Raw genomic sequence first — 25,825 nt, 5'->3', positions numbered from 1 at the left:
TGGGCTCAAGCGAGTCTCCTGCCTCCACCTCCCAAGTAGCTGGAACTACAGGCACCTGCCACAACACCTAGCTACTTAGTTGCAGCCATCATTGTTGTTTGGTGGGCCCGGGCTGGATTCCAACCCCCCAGCTCAGGTATATGTGCCTGGAGCCTCAGCTGCTTGAGCCACAGGCGCCAAGCCAATACAGTGGATTCTTGATGTCAACACTGAACTATTCACATACTGTAGTCCTCCCCTAAAATATTTATTCGCAGGTTTATTACCAAATACTCATCAGAATTTTATTTGCTTATACCTTTCCAACTTCACTTCTTTCCTTTAGCTATGAGCTATGGAGAGTTTCCTCATCAATAGGCTCCAGTTGATGACAGTGAGTTATCTTCCTACACTGCCCTTGTATCATTTGTCCTTTACTAATCAGAGAATTCTTTTCTCTACATTATCCTTAAGAACAACAGTATTTTCCCCTTTCCTAATTTGACTTTTCTGGAGCTGGGTGATAAGTGCTATGGTTTGTATTTGTCCTTTCAAAATTCAGGTGTTACCTATGTGATGTTTTTTTTTTTTTTTGAGAAGCAGTCTGAAGCTGTCGCCCTCGGTAGAGTGCTGCAGCATCACTGATCACAGTAACCTCAAACTCTTGGGCTTAAGCAATCCTCTTGCCTCAGCCTCCCAAATAGCTGGGACTACAGGCGACCACCACAATGCCCGGCTATTTTTTTGGTTATAGTTGTCATTGTTGTTTGGCGGGCAGGGCTAGATTTGAACCTGTCAGCTCTGGTGCTATGTGGCTGGTGCCTTAGCTGCTTGAGCTACAGGCACAGAGCCCTTATGTGATGGTATTAAGAAGTGGGACCATTAACACATAATTACGCCATGATGATAGGATTGTAATGATATGTACCCTCACATAAAGTTTGTTTTCTTGCCCATTCAGCTTTCTGCTATGTAAGGATGCAGTAAAAAAGCTCACCAGATTTCAATACCCTGATCTTGGCTTTCCCTGCCTCCAGAACTATGAAAAAATACATTTTTTTTTTTTTGTAAAGACAGAGTCTCACTTTATCACCCTTGGTAGAGTGCCATGGTGTCAAAACTCACAGCAACATCCAACTCCTGGGCTTAGACAATTCTCTTGTCTCAGCCTCCTAAGTAGCTGGGACTACAGGTGCCCGCCACAATGCCCAGCTATTTTTTTTTTGTCGCCACCCTCAGTCTATGGGGCCGGCGCCCTACCCACTGAGCCACAGGCACCGCCCTACATTTCTGTTCTTTATAAGTTACCCAGATATTTTGTTATAGCATCGTAAAATGGACTAAGATAGTAAATATGGTTAGATCATCCTTTTAACATTATCATGCAAAACGTATTTATTTACCTGTTAATATCATCCTGATAACAGTTCCGGTTAAAATAATCAGCTAAATGTGGAGCATTACATAGGCACTGCAATATTGAGTTCATGTAACAAGTATTTCCCAAGTTACGAAGTCCAGTAAGAGCTGGTCCAGATCCTCCAAAAACAGGATTCAGGTTCCGAATCTGAGAAGCAGAAAGCCTTGAGATCTCAGCTTTAGGGTAGCATGTTGGCCTGAGGAAGAAAAAATATACAAGATGTCTTAAAATGCAGAGCATCTAAAAGCAAAATTTATTTGACAAAGGGCAGCCAACTTTTAATACCTGTACCATAGGAATCTTATAAACAAATACATTAATTCCTCAGGCACTGGGTCTTAGAGGACATTTAGTATCTAGGCTAACACTGGTTGTATTCTGACACTCTGCCATAAACCTTTCACTTATGTGGGTCCATGGTTCACAGAGATACCCTGAGATAGATTCTCTACCTTCTTCATGAGTAGGAGCTCTAGTGGAGAAGGCTCTTTTAAACTCCTTAAAATCATCCTGGGAAGCCTGGCACCATCAAATGTCTGAACTCAACCAGAATGCCAAATAAGGAATCAAAGAAATGCATTACCACTGTGGAATGGATGTTAAAGGAAGTAGAGGTTATTTTGCTACTTTTTTTTTTTTTTGAGACAGAGCCTCAAGCTGTCGCCCTGGGTAGAGTGCCGTGGCGTCATAGCTCACAGCAACCTCCAACTCCTGGGCTCAAGCGATTCTCCTGCCTCTGCCTCCTAAGTAGCTGGGACTACAGGCGCTCACCACAACGCCTGGCTATTTTTTGGTTGCAGCAGTCGTTGTTTGGCGGGCCTGGGCTGGATTTAAACCTGCCAGCTCAGGTGTATGTGGCTGGTGCCTTAGCCGCTTGAGCCACAGGCACCGAGCCTATTTTGCTACTATTATGTAAAATCTGGAGGTGTGCTGACTAGTCACTGGTGTCTAGTCAAATTTAAGTAAAACTTCAGTTCCTCAGTTATACTAACCATGTTTTGCTCAAAAACCACACAGGACAGCAGACAGAACATTCCCATAGCCACAGAATGAACTACTGGACAGTGCTGGGCTAGAGAATGCCTCCACTTTAATTATGTAGTGTATTTGACTTTTATGTGGAACTATTAAAACTGCTGTACCATTAAGGAAAATCTTAACTGATAGGTCCTTTTTCTTTCTCTTTTTTATTTATTGCCAGCATTTTTCCACCCCTAAAATGAATACTGAGAATAGACTACCCTGCATTTTAATCAGCTTATCTTTACATGTACTCAGGTGTATCCATTTATGTGTTCCTTCTCTGTTCAATACATACAAAAAAAATATGAACTGCATAAGTCTTTTTTTCTTTTTTTGAGACAGAGTCTCACTATTGTCTCCCTTAGTAGAGTGACGTGGCGTCACATCATAGTTCACAGCAACCTCTAACTCTTGGCCTTAAGCAATCCTCTTGCTTCAGCCTCCCATGTGGTTGGGACTACAGGTGCCCGCTACAATGCCTGGCTATTTTTTGTTGCAGTTGTCATTGTTGTTTAGCTGGCTTTGGCTGGGTTTGAACCTGCCAGACTCAGTGTATGTGGCTGGTGCCATAACCACTGTGCTATGGGTGCCGAGCCTGCATAAGTCTTTAAGAACAATGATTCAAGAAGGAATTAAATCTCACCAAAATTATTACAATGAATTCTAAAATCTGTTAACTAGATTAATATTATTTTAAAACCTCCTTTAAGTAAGTCCTTACCTGACAGGGTAGTCTGCAGGAGGGAAAAATTTCATCTACGTTCTTGGGATTTGTTACTAAAGAGGCCAAAAAGCCTAAATGTAATTCCTTAGTAATTAAGTACATAATACATGGTAAACAAATCCACTTATTTATGCTTTCATGTATTTCTCCTTCTCCACCCTCAAAATTAAAGATTAGAAGTGGTACATAGACTTGAAAATCATCTCCTCCCCTATCAGTTATAAGGCAGGAACATTAAAGGACTCTAAAAACAAATGAAGCCAGGAATATATCTAAATGAAGTATTATTTGGGGAAGCTTGATGAATCTATTGGTCACTAATTAGAAGAGCAGAAATATGATTAAGGAAGGAAAAAGGAACAGAATAACGATTAGAGGCTGATACACTACAGTGCTTGTTACTTTAATACTACAGAAAAGCTTCACTCTCACATCATTGGCTAAAGAAAAAAAGCATGGAACTTAAGTGCTGCAACAGGCAAACCAAACAATCTTATGGTCCTCAAAGGGAGATTTAAGAATCACAGGAGGTCTATGAAAAACCTCTGGGTAGACTGTGGCATGCTGCTATAAAATGTAACAACGCAAGTCCTTTTATTTCTATAAGAACACTTATGATAATCCTGTCTGCAATGATATTAAATTAGCATTTGGAAGAAAACCCAAGGAGAAAAAAAACAATAAGAGAAAAACATGATAAATAACAGTGGCTAGTACAATCATCTACAGAAATTACTGTGCTAATATATTCAGAGCAGAAGTTTTAAAATGTAGTGCACTGCAGCACTTCTAGCAGTTAGCACATACTCACTTGTTTTCCCGATTAACTGTTGGAGTCACAGTCAGCTTCCTCTTCTCTTCCTCCTGCACAGCCTGGGTTATGTCTGGGGAAGAGTAGGAACGCTTCAGTTTGGACGGTTCCCTGTCTCGCTCAGCAGGAACTTGAGGTTTGGCTTTATGAATTGGAGGGGTGGAAGGAGGCGCAGATGAAGGAGCCATTTCCGGTGGATACATATGAACAGTGTTGGTGGGTGAGTGATAATAACGAAAGGTTCCAGTAATTGGGTCAAGAAACTTAGGTGGAAAAGAAAAAAAAAACAAAACAAAACAGGTCAAACCCCCAAATGACTACTGTATGTATAAACAAATCAATCTAAAATAGTCTATTGTTATGTTTTTTCTTGCAAAAAAGTAATTTAAATAAAATGGATGGCTCCTTCTATAATTAAACTTCAGAGAAATTTAGGTTCTAAAGTAATAACACTGTGTCTAAATGGCAAATGCCAGAATGTTTATACACTGTAGTCAATAACCCAGGCTGGGTACTGAGAAATCTAACCCTGTATAATTACGGTAAAAAGCTATGTCCACTAAGATGAAAAGATGAAGAAACAATTGCTTCTATAGCAGAGAAGATGTAAAATAAGCAAAATTAAAAGTATTTGACCTTTACCTTGGCCCAGCCTAAAGGCAGTCCTGGAACAATCCTACCCATTTCTTCACTTCGCGCTCTTGTCAAAGGCTCTCGTTGAGCCTAATACAAAAACAAACAAACAAAAATCTGATTTTTCAATTAAATTTTGTCATAAACATACTTAAGCTACCCATACCAAAGAATACAAAAACTATGCCTTGGGTGCACTTCATATATTTAAAAACAGGTTTAAGGATAATCTATTTTTTTCTCAAAATTCAAATACACCAAAGGGAAGAGGAATGTGTGCACAAGCCTATAACGATGGCAGGGCAGAAGTGAATGGCCTTCTATGGTCATTCACAAGGAAGAAGACAGGGGATCCAAGCAAATAAGAAAGGCTACAAAATTTCATATCACAGCCTAATCTAAATGTTCCTAAAGTCATCTTATTCTCTTAACATTTCTCTATTTTTTCATTCCACAAAATACTGATGATGTTATATAATATAGACCAGACATACAGGCATATATATGTATTTTAGTTCTTTTTTTTTTTTTTTTAAAGAGATGAGGTCTCAGTATGTTGCCCATGCTGGTCTTGAACCCCTGGCCTCAAGTGATCCTTCGACCTCAGCCTCTCATGTAGTTGGGATTATAGGTATGTGCCACTGTGCCCAGCTCAGACCAACATATTAAGGTATCAACTTCAATATAATTGCATAATAAGGTATTTCTACCTGCTTGATAAAAAATTATTAATAATAGCAAAAAGGCCTGATGATAAACCGATTTCTATCTTTATATTCTGTTTTTAAATATATACATTCTATTGAACATAAACATGGAATAAATACAATCTGTGTGCTATGAGAAAATTCTCAAAATAAAGGGCTATGGGAAACTTAATATCCACAAAGATGAAGTTAGATTATCACCTCATACCAAAAATTAAAATAGGTGATAGATCTAACTGTAAGAAATAGAGCTGTAAAATTTTGAGAAAGTATAGGAGAAAAAAAATTTTTTTTGTAGAGACAGAGTCTCACTTTATAGCCCTTGGTAAAGTACTGTGGTGTCACACAGCTCACAGTAACCCCCAACTCCTGGGCTTAGGCGATTCTCTTGCCTCAGCCTCCCAAGTAGCTGGGACTGCAGGCGCCCACCACAACACCCAGCTATTTTTTTGTTGCAATTTGGCCGGGGCCAGGTTTAAACCCACCACCCTCGGTATATGGGGCCAGCGCCCTACCTGCTGAGGCGCAGGCGCTACCCAGCATAGGAGAAAATTTTTACTTTTTCAATTTAGATTAGGCAAAAAGTTGCTTACATGCAATATCGAAAGCATGATTCACATAAAAATGGACAGAACTTCCACAGAAATTTTCATGTTTCAAAAGACTCCATTAAGAAAATGAAAAGGCCAAGTGGTGGTTCATACCTATAATTCTAGCACTCTGGGAAGCTGAAGCAGGTGGATTGCCTGAGCTCAGGAGTTTGAGACCAGCCTGACTAAGAGCAAGATCCCATCTCTACTAAAATAGAAAAGCTAGGTGGACATTGTAGCATGCTCCTGTAGTCCTAGCTGTCAGGAGGCTAAGGCAGGAGGACTGCTTGAGGCTAAGAATCTGAGGTTCCTGTGTGCTATGACATCATAGCACTCAACCCAGGGTGACAAAGTGAAACTCTGTCTCATAAATAAATAAATAAATAAAAACGAAAAGCCACAGAGTGGGAGAAAATATTTGCAAATCATAAAGGACCTTTTTTTTTTGAGACACAGTATACGTTTTGTTGCCTGGGCTAGAGTGCCATGGCCTCAGCCTAGCTCACTACAACTTCAAACTCCTGGGTGCAAGCAATCCTCCTGCCTCAGCCTCCAGAGTAACCGGGATTACAGACACCTGCCACAACATCTGGCTGACTTTTCTAGTAGAAATGGGGATCTTGGTTTGCTCAGGCTGGTTGTGAACTCCTGAGCTCCAGGGATCCTCCCATCTCTATCTTTTAAGAGTGCTAAAAATACAGGCATTGAGCCCCCATGCCCAGCTTTTTTAAAAATCTAGATCATAAATTCATATAAACTCAGTAATAAGACAATAATAATCCAATTCAAAAATGAGCAAAAGACCTGAATATACATTTTACCAAAAATAAACTATGGCCTATAGGCATATGAAAGGATGCTCAATATCATTATTCACTAGTGAAATGAAAGTTAAAATCATGATATACTACTTCATAGGCATTAGGATGATTACAATCAAAAAGACACACCAAGTATTGGCAGGAAGTATAGAAATGGGTATCATATGCTACTGGTGGGAATGTAAAAGGGAGTAGCCACATTGGAAAACAGTGGGTATTTTAAAAAGTTTCTTGAGGCTGGGTGCCTGTAGCTCAGTGGTTAGGGCACCAGACACATGCTCCAGGGTTGGTGGATTCAAACCTACTCCAGGCCAGGCCTGCTAAACAAACAAACAACAACAACAACAACAAAAAACAGCCAGGACAACAACAAAAAAACAGCCGGGTATTGTGGCAGGTGTCTGTAGCCAGCTACTAGGGAGACTGAGGCAAGAGAATCACTTAAGCCTGAGAGTTTGAGGTTGCTGTGAGCTGTGATACCACAGTACTTTACTAAGGGTGACAGAGTGAGACTCTGTCTTGATTTTAAAAAGTTTCTTGAAAACAAAGCACAAGATTCCACTCCTAGGTCTCTACTCAAAAGAAAACAAATTTCCACAGAAAGACTTACATTTGAATATTTGAAGTAGCATTATTCATAATAGCCCCAAGGTAGAAACAACCCAAACGTCCACGAATAAAACGTGGTATGTCCACACAAAATGCACTCAGCAATATTGATACATGCTATGGCATTGATGAATCTCAAAAAATTATGATAAGGGGGGCAGCGCCTGTGGCTCAGTGGGTAGGGTGCCGGCCCCACATACCGAGGGTGGAGAGTTTGAACACAGCCCCGGTCAAACTGCAACATAAAAATAGCCGGGCATTGTGGCGGGCACCTGTAGTCCCAGTTACTCAGGAAGCTGAGGCAAGAGAATTGCCTAAGCCCAAGAGCTAATGGTGCTGTGAGCTATGACACTACAGCACTCTACTGAGAGCAACAAAATGAGACTCTGTCTCTTTAAAAAAAAATTATATTAAGGGAAAGCCAGCTTCAAAGATTATATACTCAGCCCTCCATATGTATTATTTGCGGGTTTTGTACCCAAAGATTCAACCAAACAAAAATATCTGGGGGGAAAAAGATTGTATCTGTCCTTAACATGTATAGACTTTTTTTCCTTATCATTATTCCTGAAACTATTAATATAGTCTAACAATTATATTTATATTGTTAGGTATTCTAAATAATCTAGAGATGACTTAATAATACAGGAGGATGTGTACAGGTTATATGCAAATACTACGCTATTTTATATAAGGAACTTGAGCATCCTCAGATGTTGGTATCTGCAAGAGGTCCCAAAACCAATCCCCCACAGACCTCCAGAGAGATGACCCACAGAGTCCAGCTGAAGTAATGCCCCTTTGTGCTTGAGTGTGATGTTACAGAATTACATGCTTATGATTTTGTAATAAAAGATTGGTATAGATTACAAGCTCATAAAGGGGGCATTATTTGTGCACTTGTGCCCTTATTGGTAATTTGCATTATTTGCACGTAATTCTTAACATAACAATATCACACTCAAGCACAAAAGGATCCTGTATATCCCAGGAATTGAAGGTGGGAAAAGGGAGTGACCAAATTGGGCACAGGGCTCTCCGTGGTGTGATTGAAATGTTCTAAAATTGGATTGTGTTTAACACAATTAAAGCCATGGCTTTAATATAAATTGTTTATTTTGTTAATGTGCATGAATTGTTGCTTGAAAAGTATAGAAACTGACACTCTGTACAGATGGCATTTCACCTTTCATAGAAGTCATTTTCATACTACCAAAAAATGATTTTCCATTTACATATATTAAAAAAGGACTATAACTGTTCCTGCTATTATAAAAACTTGTTTAGTGTTCAACAAAAAAAAGCACTGTCAACTGCATCATGGAGGAAAAAAAGAAGAAAAAAGCATATTACTAAGTTGAAAAGGAATATAAGAAAAAATGTCCTCCGAAATTATGGGAATCAATTTTGAGTGTATAGGTGAAGAAAAAAAATCAATATTAGTTTATTAATATTATTTCACTAGAGAAAGCAAGAAACAAAATTATATAGATCAGACCAAAAAAATCATTATATTAACTGTTGGGCCATTTAGATGTCACTGATTTTGGATATCTAACCAGATACAAACACGGTCATACAAATATTGGCACCTAATTCCTCCATACTGAAAAAAAAAAATTTTATTTCACTCTTGTCTCCTAGTCATATATCGAATATAAAAATGAAGAATGTAGGCTGGGCACAATGGCTCATGTCTGTAATCCCAACACTTTGGGAAGCCAAGGTGGGAAAACCTAATTTCACAGACACAAAAAGCAGTTTCTAGTGCCAACTAATCATTTCATAAATGTCACTGGCCTCAAAGGAGAGTAGGTGAGCAAAGGTAGATGGATCAGTATACTCTACCCTCCCCTGAAAAACTATTCAAAATGTTCACCGTTTATGTAATACCACTGGTGGTGTCTTTTTTTTTTTTTTGAGACAGAGCCTCAATCTGTTGCCCTGGGTAGAGTGCAGTGACATCACAGCTCACAGCAACCTCCAGCTTTGGGCCCAGGCGATTCTCCTGCCTCAGCCTCCCGAGTCGCTAGGACTACAGGCACCCACCACAACACCTGGCTATTTTTTTGGTTGCAGCTGTCATTGTTGTTTGGTAGGCCCAGGCTGGATTCGAACCTGCCAGCTCAGGTGTATGTGCCTAGCGCCTTAGCTGCTTGAGCCACAGGTGCCGAGCTGGTGTTGTCTTTTTATATACATTTTATTTCACTTCATTAGCAATTTACACTGTTTGCTTTGCTTACCTTGCCTGAACTTGAATCCCCTGACACAGATGTGTGAGACACATCTCCTGCTGACTTTTTTTGCACTTCTGGGGCTGGACACCTTTTCCCTCTATCATCCACAGATTTCTTGGCATCAGAAGTTTCATGTTCACTTTTACTTTGTCTTTTTACTCCTGTTACTTCTTTGCCCCTCTTTGTTGAGGTTTCTTTATCTTCTTTCTTAGCCTGTTCACCTTCCTTCTTTTCCATTTCTTCTCTTGTTTTTTGTTGTTTCTCTGTGATTTCATTTTCTTCAGCTTCTTGTTTCTTTCTGGCTTTTTGTTCTTGTTCTTCCTTCCTCAGTTTCTCTTTCTGTTCCTCTTGCTGCCTTTCCCGACGTTCTTTTTCCTGTTTGTTTTTCTCCATTAGAAGAACAGTTTCTGCATGAACACGAGCTTTTTCTTCATCTGTTAACATGACAGTTGGAGAGGGAACTGCAGGCTTAGTGGAACGATCAGGAACAACTTTTCCATTCTGAGGAGATTGCTGCTCCTGATCGGTACTTTCAGATTTTACTCTATGATCGTCAGGCAACCTGACTGCTGGCTTTTTAGTACGATCAATCTAGAGCAACAAGAATAAACATGATACATACAATGGCTGTCACTTCGTGGAGACAACATCTGGTAGAATAGCTATTTGTAAATTACTCAATGTCAGGCTTTCTCACAAGGTAGCACTTAAATGGCAGATACTCAAACACCACTGGCACTTCCTCTTGATTCAGTACTTTCAATTCAACCTGATGTGTTCTATACACAGAAGAGTTACTAATGTCTTCCTTCAAGTTGAGAAAGTTTATCACCTTAATTTAATAGCAGATTAACTCTATACCATTGTGAGAAATGACCCTAACTTCCTTTCTTTAGAATATTGTGTACTGAAGCAAAGGTAAGAAATTACAAGAATATATGCCAATAACAACCCACACAGTGTTCTTACAAAATGAATTTTATATTTTTCCACTAGAAAAAAAAAAATAGGAAAAAGTTACTATAGCTGGGCACAGTGGCTCACAACTGTAATCCTAGCACTCTAGAAGGCCAAGGCAGGTAGACTGTCTGAGCTCAGGAGTTTGAGACCGGCCTATTAAAGAACAAGACCCCATTTCTAAAAAGAAAGAAAAAGAAAACACAGCTTGGCATTGTGGCAGGTACCTGTAGTCCCAGCTACTTCGGAGGCTGAACCAAGAGAATCGCTTGAGCCCAAGAGTTTGAGGTGCTGTGAGCTATGATGCCATGGCACTCACTCAACCCCAGGGCAACTGAGACTGTCTCAAAAAACAAAAATACAAAGCCCTGTTTCAAACAAGATAAAAAGGAAAAACAAACAAAAAAAAGTAGTATAGAAAAAAAATCATTTCTTTCCTCTTCACTTCTCTGTCTCTTCATTTCAAAAAAAAAATCTGAGGTCAGGCATGAGGCTCATGCCTATAATCCTAGCACTCTGGGAGGCTGAGGCGGGTGGATTGCCTGAGCTCAGGAGTCTGAGACCAGCCTGAGCAAGAGCAAGACCCTGTCTTGTAGGGGGCCAGCCCCCACACAACCCGTGGGTATCCCCAAAGCTTGGCAGAGACAAGAGAATGACAGAAATAAAGACAAAAGAGATAAAAGTAAGATTTTAAAAGAGTGGGCTCAGGGGACCATCGATACCTAATGCCAGGAACAGCGAAGGCCCTGAGTTCTCAGTTAACTCAGTATTTATTACGTTGTCTTCAAATCAGCAAATGAATAATCACGGGCAAAAGCAAAAAACTGCACTATACATCATCCTTCACCATATCTACCACTTTAACTTAGCTACTCTCTAACCACTTCAGCTAAGCTGCTCTTTACTTATACTCTATGCTATTTATAAACTAAAGAATTGGAATGCAGTTAATGGAATAAAGAACAAAGCTTTAGAAGCAGGATGTGAAAGCAGACAGCAGGTGCAATTGTGCACACAGTTTCCAATTAAGTCTCCAGATCCCTGTGGGGCAGATAGGTTAATACCTTACTCATACCTGGAGTGGGGGAGAAAGAAACTGTCTCTCTTATTAGAGAGCCAGCTGCCCATACTATTCCCAGCACACCTCACAAGGCTCATTCAGCCCCTAGAGATCTTTGTATAGACTCTCTGTGGGGGAAGGGTCAGGTCTCCCTAAGACATTGCCTGTCTTTTTTTATCCAATGCCTGTGCTGTCATATGCAACAGACTTTTGGGGCTCTTGATATGCATTGTGGTCTCCCTGCACACATACTCTCTGAAATATCCACATCTTCTGTCTTTTATCCCTTGCCTCACAATCCTCATTCCCAATTGTTAAAATATCTCATAAATTCCGATCTAAATAAATGGACAAGAGGACAAGTTCCTCTGCCTCTACTCCTCAGCAACATTCCATCCACACCGTCTCTAAAAAAATAGACAAACATTGTGATGGGTGCCTACAGTCCCACCTACTAGGGATGCTGAGGCAAGAGGATCACTTGAGCCCAAGAGTTTGAAGTTGCTGTGAGCTATGACGCCATAGCACTCTACTCAAGGTAACAAAGTGAGACTCTGTCTCAAAAACAAAACAAACAAAAAACACACCCAAATCTGGCCAGGAGCAGGGGCTCATGCCTATAATCCCAGCCCTTTGAGAGGCTAAGAGGGGAAGACCACTTGAGCCCTGGAGTTCAGGATCAGCCTGGACAACACAGTGAGAGTCTGTCTCTACAAAAAATGTTTAAAAATTGACTGGGGGTGGGGCGGCACCTGTGGCTCAAGGAGTAGGGCGCTAGCCCCATATACTAGGGGTGGCGGGTTCAAGCCCAGCCCCTGCCAAAATTGCAAAAAAAAGAAATATTAACTGGGTATAGTGGCACATGCCTATAGTCCTAGCTACTTGGAAGGTTGAGGCAGGAGGATCACTTGAGCCCAGGAGTTCAAGGTTACAGTAAAATGATTGTGCCACTGCACTCCAGCCTACACTCCAAAGGTGTAGGATTAATAATTTATGCTATTAAATTAAGATAATAAACTTTTAACTTATTAAATAGGGAATTTAGGTAGTTTATTTCTCAACTTTAAGGAAACCAATTAGTATTTTTTTTTTTTCCGAGACAGAGCCTCAAGCTGTCGCCCTGGGTAGAGTGCAGTCACATTACAGTTCACAGCAACCACCAAATCCTGGGCTCAAGTGATTCTCCTGCCTCCGCCTCCCAAGTAGCTGGGATTACAGGCACCTGCCACAACGCCCAGCTATTTTTTTTGGTTGTAGCCGTCATTGTTGTTTAGTGGGCCCGGGCTGGATTTGAACCCGCCAGTTCAGGTGTATGTGGCTGGTGCCTTAGCCGCTTGAGCCATAGGCACCAAGCCCCAATTAGTATTTCTAACCCCTTATGAAGTTGTCAGGGAATGTTTTATTTGTTCCTTCAGCACTATATTGACTGTGCGTTAGGTACAGCTTCTAACCTTTTAGAGATTATATGGGTAACAGTGAGACACTGCCTCTTTCTTTCAAAAAGTCTATTCCTTCTTTTTTTCTTCATGTATTTGAGAATGAAGTACCAAGAACTACCACTATTGGGATGAGGTTAACAATAAAAGATGGAGCAGGAATCAAAATAAATGTTTCCATTCACATTTTGGTAGGTCAATCCATTTTTTCCTAATCTTAAAAGCACAGCTGTGATCGTGGTACTTTCAAGACAAAAATTTTTCAATGGTTCCCTGTGCCTACAGGATAAATTCAAATTTGATCAAACTCTCTCTTAAAGGACACTTATCCATCCTTTCAATCTTTTTTTTTTTTTTTTGTAGAGACACAGTCTCACTGTACCACCCTTGGGTAGAGTGCCGTGGCGTCACACGGCTCACAACAACCTCCAGCTCTTGGGCTTACGTGATTCTCTTGCCTCAGCCTCCCGAGCAGTGGGACTACAGGCGCCCGCCACAACGCCCGACTATTTTTTTTGTTGTTGCAGTTTGGCCGGGGTTGGGTTTGAACCCGCCACCCTCAGCATATGGGGCCGGCGCCCTACTCACTGAGCCACAGGTGCCGCCCCCTTTCAATCTTATCTATCACACTCTCTGCTCACCAATAGAGACCAACACCTACATGTGCCAAAACTGCTCACTGGTCCCAGCATAAACCCTATACCTTTTGTCATACAATTTCTACTTGTAATTCTTCCAAGTGCAAATCCTACTTTTAAAGCCCAGATTAAATACCACCTCCTCCATGAAAACCTCCCTGATCTTCTCAGGTGGAATTTTTCTCCTTGTCTATGTTCTAATGCCTAGTAGAGTAGTTATGATATTCTGCCTTATGCTGTGGCTGATTTTGTACAGGTCCCTCCTTCTAATGTAAGAAGAATCCATGTCTTATATTTGTAAACTTCCATTCTTTTATATCGAAGATCTTTAAAATATGTTTGACAAACTGTACATGTATCAAAAAGTCATGATGGGACACAGAAGGATTATGCTTGAAATATATATTGAATTAAAAAGACATGCAATAACATAAGTTCTTTTTAGAATTTCTTAAATCTACATTTTAAGGAAAGTTTAAGCAAATTCTACTTAGCCTTGAGATATAATCTGCAATATTAAAAGACCTAAAAATGAAGAAATGAATCACCTTGTTTTTATTAACAAAAAAATTACCGAATTTTCTATTCACAGGCTCTCCACAAACCAAATGTCACCCACTTCAAATACAAAATACTGTTTTAAAAATCTCTGGTGAAGGGTGGCACCTGTGGCTCAAAGGAGTAGGACGCCGGCCCCATATGCTGGAGGTAGTGGGTTCAAACCCAGCCCCAGCCAAAAACTAGAAAAAAAAAAAAATCCCTGGGGAAAAAAATTAAAAACAAATGCTAAAAAAATCTTAAAGGGGAACATACAAGGGAGCTGTTAGTAAATCTTCACATAAAACCTAATGAAGAAAAAAAGTAATTTTTTGTTGTAACATCTTGGTTATTTAATAACTTTTACATGATTGTTGTTAAACTTGCCTATAATTTACCTGTCAAATTCTAAGGAAGTGGAATAAGGTATTGTTTTAAAACCCAATCATTGATATTACATAAGCCAAACTCTGGAAAAATACTTGGGTCAAATTACAATACTAAAATCCTGAAAGGGCTGTTCTAGATGCCTGTGGTAACATAATCTTTTATCTGCTTACGGCAAATAGAGTATAAGATGGGGTTGAAACCCTTTGAATTATCTATTCTAATATAGCTGTGATAATCGGGCTGAATTATAACGAAAATTTGTTATAAAAAAATGGTACTAAAACATAGATTCTTCTCAGTGATGTATTTTTAAAGATACTAAAGGTTATATATTTAATTCTATTTCTATACTGTATGTTAAACAAAAGAGAATAAAATTAAAAGAAAACCAAGAACATACCTGTGGAACATTCTTTATAATAGGCACTGGCTGAATAATGGGTGAAACATCAGATTTAAAAGCAGCAATTGGTTCAACTGGAGTTGAGATTTTCAATGGTCCCATTCTCTCATCTTGATCATTTATTATTATATTTTCATCTACTTCTATGGGAAGAGGTGGCATCTGGGCAGCAGGTTTAGAATGAATTGATTCTTCCAGTGAGGGATAAGTAAAATCCACTAAAATCCCCAAAAGAACAAAATTTTTTAAAAGAAGAGCAAATCCCACATTTCTCATGCACATTGTATGTGACAGTTAAATGTAAACCAAATGAAAGGAAGTTATCTTAACATCAACTTCCAGGCTTTAATTTTTATGCCTGAAAGAAAATAAACTGCTATCTAATAGGACAAATGTACATACAACACACAACCAAGAATGTTACCATGAAAACATAAATAATCTATTTTAAAATATATTTTACTGAAGTGATTTTAAAGAAAAATTTTCACATACATACATGAGATAGACACCTCTTCATTCTTGCCTCGGGGGGGTGGAGTAACTTTAGCATTTGTTGTATACTGAGGATAGCAAAGGAGCCAGTTTTCATAGCCTCCCTCTAAAACCAAAGGCTCATTGCGCAGGACAGTTTTACTTTCCCACTATAAAGTAAGAAAATACTATTTTTAATACAGAGGAATCTCTCAACAGCTAAAACAGTTGTTCACTTAACGATGCAATTTATAAATCTAAATGATGAAAAAAGAAATGAATTCAAAATTAAACTTTAAATAAAACATATATAAATCATTCTTTAAAAACCACACAAGCTGGGTGGCACCTGTAGCTCAAGTGGCTAGGGCGCCAGCCACATACACCAGGGCTGGAAGTTCAAATCTGGCCCGGGTCTGCCAAACAACAACAACTACAACCAAAAAACAGCCAGGCGTTGTGGTGGGTGCCTGTACTCCCAGCTACTCAGGAAGCTGAGGCAGGAGAATCGCCTGGGATCCAAAGCTGGAGGTTGCTGTGAGCTGGACGCTACAGCACTCTACCGAGGGCGATAAAGTGAGACTCTGTCTCTTAAAAAAATAAATAAAATAAATAAATAAATAAATACCACACAAGTAATCCATGATTTTATTTTATTTATTTTTTTTTTTTTTGAGGCAGTCTCAGTTCGTCGCCCTCGGTAGAGTGCCGTGGCGTCTTAGCTCATAGCAACCTCAAACTCTTGGGCTCAAGTGAGTCTCTTGCCTCTGCCTCCCCAGTAGTTGGGACTACAGGCGACTGCACAATGCCCGGCTTTTTTTTTTTTTTTTAAAGAGACGTGGTCTTTATTCTGCCTCAGGCAGGTCTTGAACCTGTGAGCTCAGGCAATCCACCCCTTCATCTCCCAGAGTGTTAGGATTACAGGAGTGAGCCACTGCACCCAGCAAGTAATCCACGATTTTAGAAGTAAAATTTGAAAATACATTAATTTAAAGTAAAATTATCCATAATCTCACCACCCAGAGATACCACTTTACTTTACACTGGAGCTTATTCTTATAGACATCTTTTGAACTAAATATATACTTTTTTATATTTCAATTTTACAAAACAATGAAACTTTGACGATGGTGCTTTTCTTTTTTCTTTTTTTTTTCTAGTTTCTAGCCTGGGCTGGGTTTGAACCCATCACCTGCGGCATATGGGGCCAGCGCCCTACTCCTTTGAGCCACAGGCGCTGCCCCTGCTTTTCTTTTATATACACTTTTTCATTAATAAAAAGCTGTATCAACTTTTGTAATGAGTAGGTAAAATATTAGTTCTATTTTATATGCGCACACACACATACACACTTCAAAACTGAATCAATCGTCTGAATAATTTTTGTCCCATTTAATTGTAAGCAGTGCTGAGATAAATATCAAATGTCCTTACACGTGCACATATCCAAGCCTCACCTTTAAGGAAAATTCCCAGAAGTGGAGTTGCTGGGTTAAGGCACATGAATATTTTAAGGTTTTCAATATATATTGCTAATCTTAGAAACGATCACATAAACATATATTTGTTTGTATATTTCTTTAGGATAATTACCTAGGAGTAGAATTACTGGTTTAAAAGTTTGACTGATAATACTAAACTGCCCTTCAAAATGGCTATCAGTTCATTCTCAACCTAGTGCCCATATGTCACCTCTTCCCGTAGAAGTAGATAAAAATATAATTAACAGGTGGCGCCTGTGGCTCAGTCGGTAAGGCGCCAGCCCCATATACCGAGGGTGGTGGGTTCAAACCCGGCCCCGGCCAAATTGCAACCAAAAAATAGCCGGGCGTTGTGGCGGGCGCCTGTAGTCCCAGCTACTCGGGAGGCTGAGGCAAGAGAATCGCTTAAGCCCAGGAGTTGGAGGTTGCTGTGAGCTGTGTGAGGCCACGGCACTCTACCGAGGGCCATAACATAAAGTGAGACTCTTGTCTCTACAAAAAAAAAAAAAAAGAAAAGAAAGAAAGAAAATATAATTAACACCTGACCACCAGGATATGGGAATGGCCATTATAAATCTTTACATTTTTTAATCAAACTGGTGCACATAAAATGGTATCGTTTTAATTAGCACTTATTAGTGAAGTTGAACATCCTTCCATATATTTATTAACCATTTATACTGTTCTATGACTTAGCTAATGTCACCCTTTGCCCATTTTTCTATAGTTTATTTGCTATTTCCTTAGTAAACAGTGAATGTACTCTGCATATTAGGGAGAAATAGGTCTTTGTCAGACTCGTTACAAATATTTTTCCTGGTTGATTTTTACTTTATTTATGGTGAGGTTTTTTTTACAGTTAAGTGTACTGATTTTCCTTTAAGAGATCTTAGTTTGAAGTCAATATAATAAAAATACCAATGCTTTCTCCTAGTATATCACCGTTTCCATCCTCACATTTATATCTTTGATGTATTTGGGAATCTCAATTGGTCTAAGAAATAAGGCAGGGGGGTGGCGCCTGGGGCTCAAGGAGTAGGGTGCCAGTCACATATGCTGGAGGTGGCGGGTTCAAACCCAGCCCTGGCCAAAAACCACAAAAAAAAAAAAAAAAGAAAAAGAAATAAGGCAGGGATCCAAATTCTTTTATTTACTGACTAGCCAGCTGTCTCCAAACTATTCATTTTGATCTATTTTCCCTCATGGATTTGTTATGTCACCTTTACCATATACTAAACTTTCATATATCTTACTTTGAACTTTATGAAGTTGCCATTTTTTCAGGTCAGAGCCGGTTGAAAACCAGCAATTTCAAATAATCATCCTATATTTGGGTAAGTTTCTGAATTCTCAATTTTAAAGCATGAATGGTTTTAAGGCTTTTAAAACTACCTTAAGAGCAATGTTCCATCAACTGATGCTCTAACCAGCAGAATGAGTTTTATTCTCACCACATGCTTACCAACATTTAGTGCTATCATTGTTTAATAACTTAACAAGTTAAATGGAGTAGTTAGCCCTCCATACCCATGGGATTCAACCAACCACAGACTGAAAATGCAGTTAGGCCTATGATGGCTGCATCTAAAGTGAAAATGTGCAGACTTTTTTTTTATCATTACTCCCTACACAATACAGTGTAACAATTATTTACACAGCATTTACACTTTATTAGGTATTGTAAGCAATCCAGACGTGATTTAAAGTATATGAAAGGATATGTTGAGCATCCCTGAATTTTGGTATCTGTGGGGGTCCTGGTACCAATCCCACATAGAGACTAAGGGATATCTGCATCACTTTTCAAATCTTTGTTAATTTAATCAGCGAACGTGGCACTCATCACTTTAATTATCTGATACCGGTAAAGTTGACTAGTTCTATGGTTATGCCCATTTGCACTTCCTCTTCTGTTCATGTCTTTTGGTCTCTACTACTCACTTTACTACAACTTACATACTTTTCTTATTTATTTATAAAAGCTCTTTTATTTTATGTATCTTAAAGCACAGCCATATTTGTTGCAAATATTTTGCCTTCTGCCTTCAAATTTTATGATATCTTCTCATACCTAAGTTTTTGTTTTAAGAAGTAAAATTATCCATCTTTTTTCTTGATTTCTTCCTCTGCTCTTAATATTTTATAATCTAAAAAATATCATTTTACAGATCATGTATATTTCTGGAAATATTTTTGAGACAGAGTCTCACTGTATCGCCCTCAGTGGAGTGCTGTAATGTCACAGGTCACAGCAACATCCAACTATTGGGCTTAAGCGATTCTCTTGACTCAGCCTCCCAAGTAGCTGGGACTACAGGCACCTACCACAACGCCCGGCTATTTTTCTTTTTGTTGCAGTTGTCACCGTTGTTTAGCTGGCCCAGGATGGGTTTGAACCCACCACACTCAGTGCATGTAGCCGGCACTGTAACCACTGTGCTATGGGGGCCGAGCCTATTTCTGAAAATTCCTTTTTTTTTTTGAGATAGAGGCTCAAGTTGTCGCCCTGGGTAGAGTGCTGTGACATCACAGCTCACAACAACCTCCAACTCTTGGGCTTAAGCGAGTCTCTTGTCTCAGCCTCCCAAGTAGCTGGGACTACCGGCACCTGCCATAACGTCCGGCTATTTTTCGGTTGCAGCCATCATTGTTGTCTGGGGGGCCCAGGCTGGATTCAAATCCGCCAGTTCAGGTGTATGTGGCTGGTGCCTTAGCTGCTTGAGCCACAAGCGCCAAGCCTATTTCTGAAAATTCTAATATATTACATACAGATCAGTTACCATCCAGTGATTCAAAATAAATCTTTTAAAATTGAAATTAAAAAAAAAATTCTACAATCTAAGCATGATGGCTCTTTTAGTACTTAAGATAAACAACTAATCAACATGCCCTTCCAACAATCAGAGGAGGCTTGCAATTACAGTAAACTAACAAGGAAACGTGCCAACCTTGAAAAGTGCATCTTTCAGACTTCGCAGAGTTGTTCCAAGCTGTAAATCTTTGGCAGAACTAAACCAGTCAAGAAGTACCACGTAATCCACATTCCCCCTCTTCTTCCATGTGTCTTTAGAATCATCTGGGAGGTTTGCTTCAATCCAACTAGCAGTGACTCTGAAATGTATTAATATTTGTACTGATAGGGGAAAAGTCGATGAGAAATCCTAATATACTAACATAAGACACTGAGGTTTGCTCTATAGTCTGTACCATACCATTATGAACTTTAAGTAGAGTTCTTTTCTAAGGTCAGACTGTATATTAAGATGTTAAATAGCCTAAACTGTTAAATCCCTTTATTACTGCATAGTGCTAGAATATGGTTTTAGTAATTATTAGATGAAAAGAAATAGACTCAATTCTGATCCTTTCTTTTTAAAAAGGAAACTGGGTGTGCTGGCATGTGCCTGTAATCCCAGCTACTTGGGAAGCTAAAGCAGGAGGATCTCTTGGGCCCAGGGTAAACCTGGGCAACAGAGACTTTGTTGCTCAAAAATAAAAATTTAAAAAAAAAAAAAAGAAAGAAATGGCTCAAACTGAAAACAAAGGAAGTGATCTGAGCACCTCTCTCAGCCAAATATAAACTAGGGAATCATCTGGGTTACATTATTTGTATTTTAGTCCTCTTATACATATACAGATAATGAATACCCTGTTTCCTCGAAAATGAGACATCCTCCGAAAATAAGACCTACTTACAGGAAAGATAAGATGTCCCCTGAAAATAAGACCTAGCGCATCTTTGGGAGCACACCTTAAAATAAGACACTGTCTTATTTTCGGGGAAACAGGGTAGTTAACCAAATACCAAAATGTTTATTTGACAAACACACATAGCACTTTGTGTGCCAGTTACTGTTGTAAATGCTTTATACTCATTACATTCACTGCAATCCTATAAAATAGACATTATTAATTATCTCCATCGTATAAGCATGGGGAAACTGTGGCACAAAGAAGCTGAGACTGCTCAAGATTACAGCTGATAAGTGGAGCCAGAATTAAAGCTCAAGTAATCTAGCTCACATCCACACTTTTAGTTACTTTGCCATACTGCCTCATTTATCATCAGCTGTGAATAACATCAACTCTACATTAAAAAACTCTGTTTAGGTTCATCTTTTGCTCACATAAAGCTGAAGTCTAGCTGCTGAACCAGGAGGATCGCCTAAGCCCAGGAGTTTGGGGTTGCAGTAAGCTATGACTTCACCACTGTCACTCACTATAGTAGTCTGGTCAACAGGGCTTGTTCCAATGTCTCAAAAAAAAAAAAAAAAAAAATAGGGTGGCGCCTGTGGCTCAGTGGGTAGGGCACCGGCCCCATATACTGAGGGTGGCAGGTTCAAACCCGGCCCCGGCCAAACTGCAACAAAAAAAAAAAACAGCCAGGCATTGTGGCGGGCGCCTGTAGTCCCAGCTACTCGGGAGACTGAGGCAAGAGAATCACCTAAGCCCTAAGTTGGAGGTTGCTGTGAGCTGAGACACCATAGCACTCTACTGAAGGCGATAAAGTGAGACTCTGTCTCTACAAAAAATAAAAATAAAAATAAAAATAAAGGCTAAATTCCTTACAATGGTCTGCCACACACACATACCCACAATCCTATTATCTCAACCTCCTTATCTCTAACCACTTGCCCCCTTTACTTATTCATTTCTCTCCAGTCATTGCTGTCTTTGTTGTTCCTGGTTCAGCCAGGTATGCTCTTGCTTAAAGGCCTGTGTCTGAAACCCTCTTCCTCCAGACATCTGCATCTCTTTAAGGTGAGCTAGTAATTTCTCTTCAAGACCCCCCTGAATTAAAAGGCCTATCCCAACACAGACACACGCACACTCTTTTGACACTACCATTCTATGGCACTTATCAACATCAAACGTGACATGCATTCTAAATTTTTCTTGTGTCTTACCTATCCCACTTCCTTGTTAACATAAGGGTTCACGAAGGCAATTTTTTTCTGTTCAATGGCTTAACTGCAACACTGAGAACCACAGTAACCCAGCCCATAGTAAGTGCTCAGTGAATGTTTGTTGAATGAATGAATGAATAACACAGGTTCACTCTCCCAGTTAAGTTCCATATTATACCTAGCAAAGCACTTAGTATACAGCAGGCAAATATTGAAATCAATATTCAACTGTCAAGCTGGGTAGAACTGGTAAAACTTTTATCCACAAGTAAAACTAAACAGTTTGGATTATTTAAAAAACTTTTTTTGAGGCTTGGCGCCTATGGCTCAAGCAACTCAGGCACCAGCCACATACACCTGAGCTGGTGGGTTCAAATCCAGCCCAGGCCTGCCAAACAACAATGACGGCTGCAACCAAAAAAATAGCCGGGCGTCGTGGCGGGCAGGGCCTGTAGTTCCAGCTCCTTGGGAGGCTGAGGCAAGAGAATCACTTAAGCCCAAGAGTTTGAGGTTGCTGTGAGCTGTGACACCATGGCACTCTACCCAGGGTTAACAGATTGAGGCTCTGTCACAAAAAAAAAAGAAACTTTTTTAGAAATCCTGTTCCCATATAATAATGTTGGTTACTGTATCTTCTAGGGAGAAAAAATAAAATATAAAAAATATTGTCTCATAGAATCTTCTCTGGATATACAATGGTCAGAAAGATGCTTAGCCAACAAAGAATGAAATGCGGTATGAAGGACCATCACTCTAGGGGTACACATTTGCCTAAATACTGTTCTTAGGATTAGTATTCTACAGTAAACACTTTGGGAAATAATGGTATCAACCAGTGTTTCCCAAACTTCAGTCTTTTGTGTATCATCTTCGCAATTTGTTTTAACTCTGCTCTATCTACCCTATTACTCACCCTTTAAACTTAATCATTAACTTAATTAATTTAAAGTAGTCTTTTACTTAAATTTAATAGAAAATTGTATGGCCCTATATACATGGGAAAAAAGCATCATATCCAATACATAAAAGGTTAAGTCTAAAAATAAAATAGATAAATAGTGTTATACACAACAGAACACCACACGGCAATGAGAATGAACAAACTGCAGCTATGCACGATAAGGGGATGACTCCCACAAACATGGGCTGAGTACAAAAAAGCAAGACACAAAAGCCTATATATTGTACACTTCCATTTATATAAAGTGTAAAAGTAGGCAAAAAGAACATACTCTGTTAGAAGCCGGTGGTGAGTGGAAACTTACAACAGGTATATCAGAGGTTTTGGAGTAATTATACTGTTCTGTTTCTTGATCTTGATGTTAAGTGGGTACATTCAGTTTATGAAAACTCATTGGCCTAAATACTTACAATAGAAATATTTTGGTGGGCAGTGCCTGTGGCTCAAGGAGTAGGGTGCCGGCCCCATATGTTGGAGGTGGCGGGTTCAAACCCAGCCCAGCCAAAAACTAAAAAATATATATATACATATATATATAAATAAAAAAAAAGAAATATTTTGGTATACTATGATGTATTAAAATATAAAAATAGATAATGAAAAATGAAAGTAATCACTATTAACTAGCTGTGAACACTACTGGCCCTCAGAAAGCTGAGACCTACTCTCTTTAGTTAAGAAAGGGACATTAAAGACAAGTGTTGTGGCCCTGTGGAAAAGCATGTGTATATAACACTTCTCATTTAAACTTCCTGAAACCTCTATGAGATGGGCACTCTTATTTTACAATGGAAACACAGGCTTAAAGAGGCCACTAGCTAAAAATAATACAGCTAATCTAATAAATGATAGAGTTATTTGAACACAGTCTAACTTCAGAACCTATACTTTTTCTTCAGCACTTCTTTTAAAAAAAGTATTCATGAGCAGCGCCTATGGCTCAAAGGGGTAGGGCGCCGACCTCATATGCCGGAGGTGGTGGGTTCAAACACAGCCCCAGCCAAAAAAAAAAACTGCAAAAAAAAAAAAAGTATTCATACACACTTGTAACAGAGAATAGTATGGGGAATTTTGATATGTAAAACAATTCAATTAGTTAACAATTTTAGTTAATTTGGTACATTATGATTCACAATCTTACAAACAGAAAATAAGTCCATCAACAAACACCACAGATAGGAGAAAACAACTAAACTGGAATGTCCCCATGTCCCCAACTTTATCCTTTAAAAAGGACAAGGTATGTCTTTAAGAAGCAAAGAATAAAAGAGTCAACAGGAAAAGACAAGACTACTTCATCACAATTAGCTTGGCTACTAAATATTAACATTTATTAACGTCTAAAAACACAATGACCCACCCTGGACTGATGGCTTCTTCAGGAACACTGAGAGAATGTAAAATACAAGAATCCTGATAATCCTGCATTCTTCGAGCATCCATTATAATCAAGCTGATGTTTTGATCCATCATCATTGTATACAGTTCTTTTGCTGTGATTGCTCCTTGGAAATGAGAGACACAGTATTAAGTGACAACAAACAGCAAGTTCCGTGTGCTGGTATATCACTAAGCACAGGACAAACAGCACTTTTTCTAAGATAGGAAAGTATACGGAGTGTCATATATTTGCTATCTTATCATACTACTTATTACCTTTTAAACTGATATTAAATATTATTTGTGTTTTAAACATTTACCAAGAAACCAGTCCAGTGTTCTGTGTGGGGGCCATGTGCAGTGGCTCACATGTGTAATCCTAGCATTCTGGGAGGCCAAGGTGGGAGGATCACTTGAGGCCAGGAGTTTGAGACAAGAGGGTAACACAGGGAGACTATGTTTCCAAGTGTGGAGGCACATATTTGTAGTCCCAGATGGCTGAGACAGAATGATCGCTGAGCTGAGGAATTCAAGGCCACAGTGAGCTATAAGCCCACCACTGCACTCCAGCCTGGGTGACAGAGCAAGACCATGTCTCCAAAAAATAAATAAATAAAATAAAGACTTAAAATACCAAAACTTGCTATTAAGGTTACAACTGTATCTGGTACTGGCTCTGTTGCTGGTATAAAATAAAAGTGTGTCTTATGAAAAGTCTGTTTTTTAAAACAAAGACATTAGAAAAATGTTAAACTGGGGGGCAGCGCCTGTGGCTCAGTGGGTAGGGCATGGGTCCAATATACGGAGGGTGATGTGTTCAAATCCGGCCCTAGTCCAATTGCAACAAAAAAACAGCCGGGTGCTGTGGCAGGCACCTGTAGTCCCAGCTACTCAGGAGGCTGAGGCAAGAGAATCGCCTAAGCCCAAGAGCTGGAGGTTGCTGTAAGCTGTGACGCCACAGCACTCTACCGAAGGTGACAAAATGAGACTCTGTCTCAAAAAAAAATAAGAAAGAAAATGGAAAAAAAGAGAAAAATCTTTAAAAAAATAAAAATGTTAAACTGGAAGAAACATCTATAGGTTAAAAGATTCTCAAACATTCCTAAAATCAAAAGTCTTTGATGAGATCTTTTGGACACTATTTGAAAAACTTTTTGAGGCCAGGCCTGGTGGCTCATGCCTGTAATCTTAGCATTCTGGGAGGCCAAGCCATGTGGGTTGCCTGAGCTCAGGAGTTCAAGACCAGTCTGAGCAAGAGTGAGACCCCATCCCTAAAAATAGGTGGGCTTTTTGGTAGGTGCCTGTAGTCCCAGCTACTCAGGAGGCTGAGGCAAAAGAATTGCTTGAGCTCAAGAGTTTGAGGTTGCTGTGAGCTATGATGCCATAGCACTCTACCAAAGGCGACAAAGTGAGACTCTGTCTCAAAAACAAAAAACTGTTGTATGGCAATATTTTAAGAAGAGAAGTTATTTTAGTGTTGCATATAATTATGTATAAATTAAACCTTTTCTGAGAGAGGGAAAGCTCTAGTAGATGAAGACAGTATCCTGAGTCATCTTGTTCAAGTCACATATTTGTGACTAGAGCATCGACATCATCTATGGGTAACTTTCAAACTGCTAATTCGGACTTTTTCAAGAACCCTCA

General features: G+C 39.4%; 1 protein-coding gene across 2 annotated transcripts in view; it reads right to left on the bottom strand.

Annotated features, from left to right (window-relative positions):
- The window catches only part of USP8 (ubiquitin specific peptidase 8), a 68,725-nt gene that overhangs the window by 5,805 nt on the left and 37,095 nt on the right, over positions 1 to 25,825 (bottom strand). For both annotated transcript variants that reach the window (XM_053593317.1, XM_053593318.1), the window contains 8 exons: positions 24,159 to 24,303; positions 19,879 to 20,041; positions 15,475 to 15,619; positions 14,973 to 15,193; positions 9,561 to 10,145; positions 4,600 to 4,680; positions 3,958 to 4,220; positions 1,383 to 1,595 (listed from right to left, as the gene is read on the bottom strand). In XM_053593317.1, the coding sequence (XP_053449292.1) occupies positions 1,383 to 1,595; positions 3,958 to 4,220; positions 4,600 to 4,680; positions 9,561 to 10,145; positions 14,973 to 15,193; positions 15,475 to 15,619; positions 19,879 to 20,041; positions 24,159 to 24,303 (1,816 nt within the window). The remainder of the gene's footprint in view (positions 1 to 1,382; positions 1,596 to 3,957; positions 4,221 to 4,599; positions 4,681 to 9,560; positions 10,146 to 14,972; positions 15,194 to 15,474; positions 15,620 to 19,878; positions 20,042 to 24,158; positions 24,304 to 25,825) is intronic.

This window comes from Nycticebus coucang, chromosome 6 (genome assembly GCF_027406575.1).
Source record: "Nycticebus coucang isolate mNycCou1 chromosome 6, mNycCou1.pri, whole genome shotgun sequence".
NCBI classification, from domain to species: Eukaryota; Metazoa; Chordata; class Mammalia; order Primates; family Lorisidae; genus Nycticebus; species Nycticebus coucang.
The sequence above is the reverse complement of the archived record's forward strand: the minus strand, read 5'-3'. Positions and strand labels throughout refer to the sequence as shown.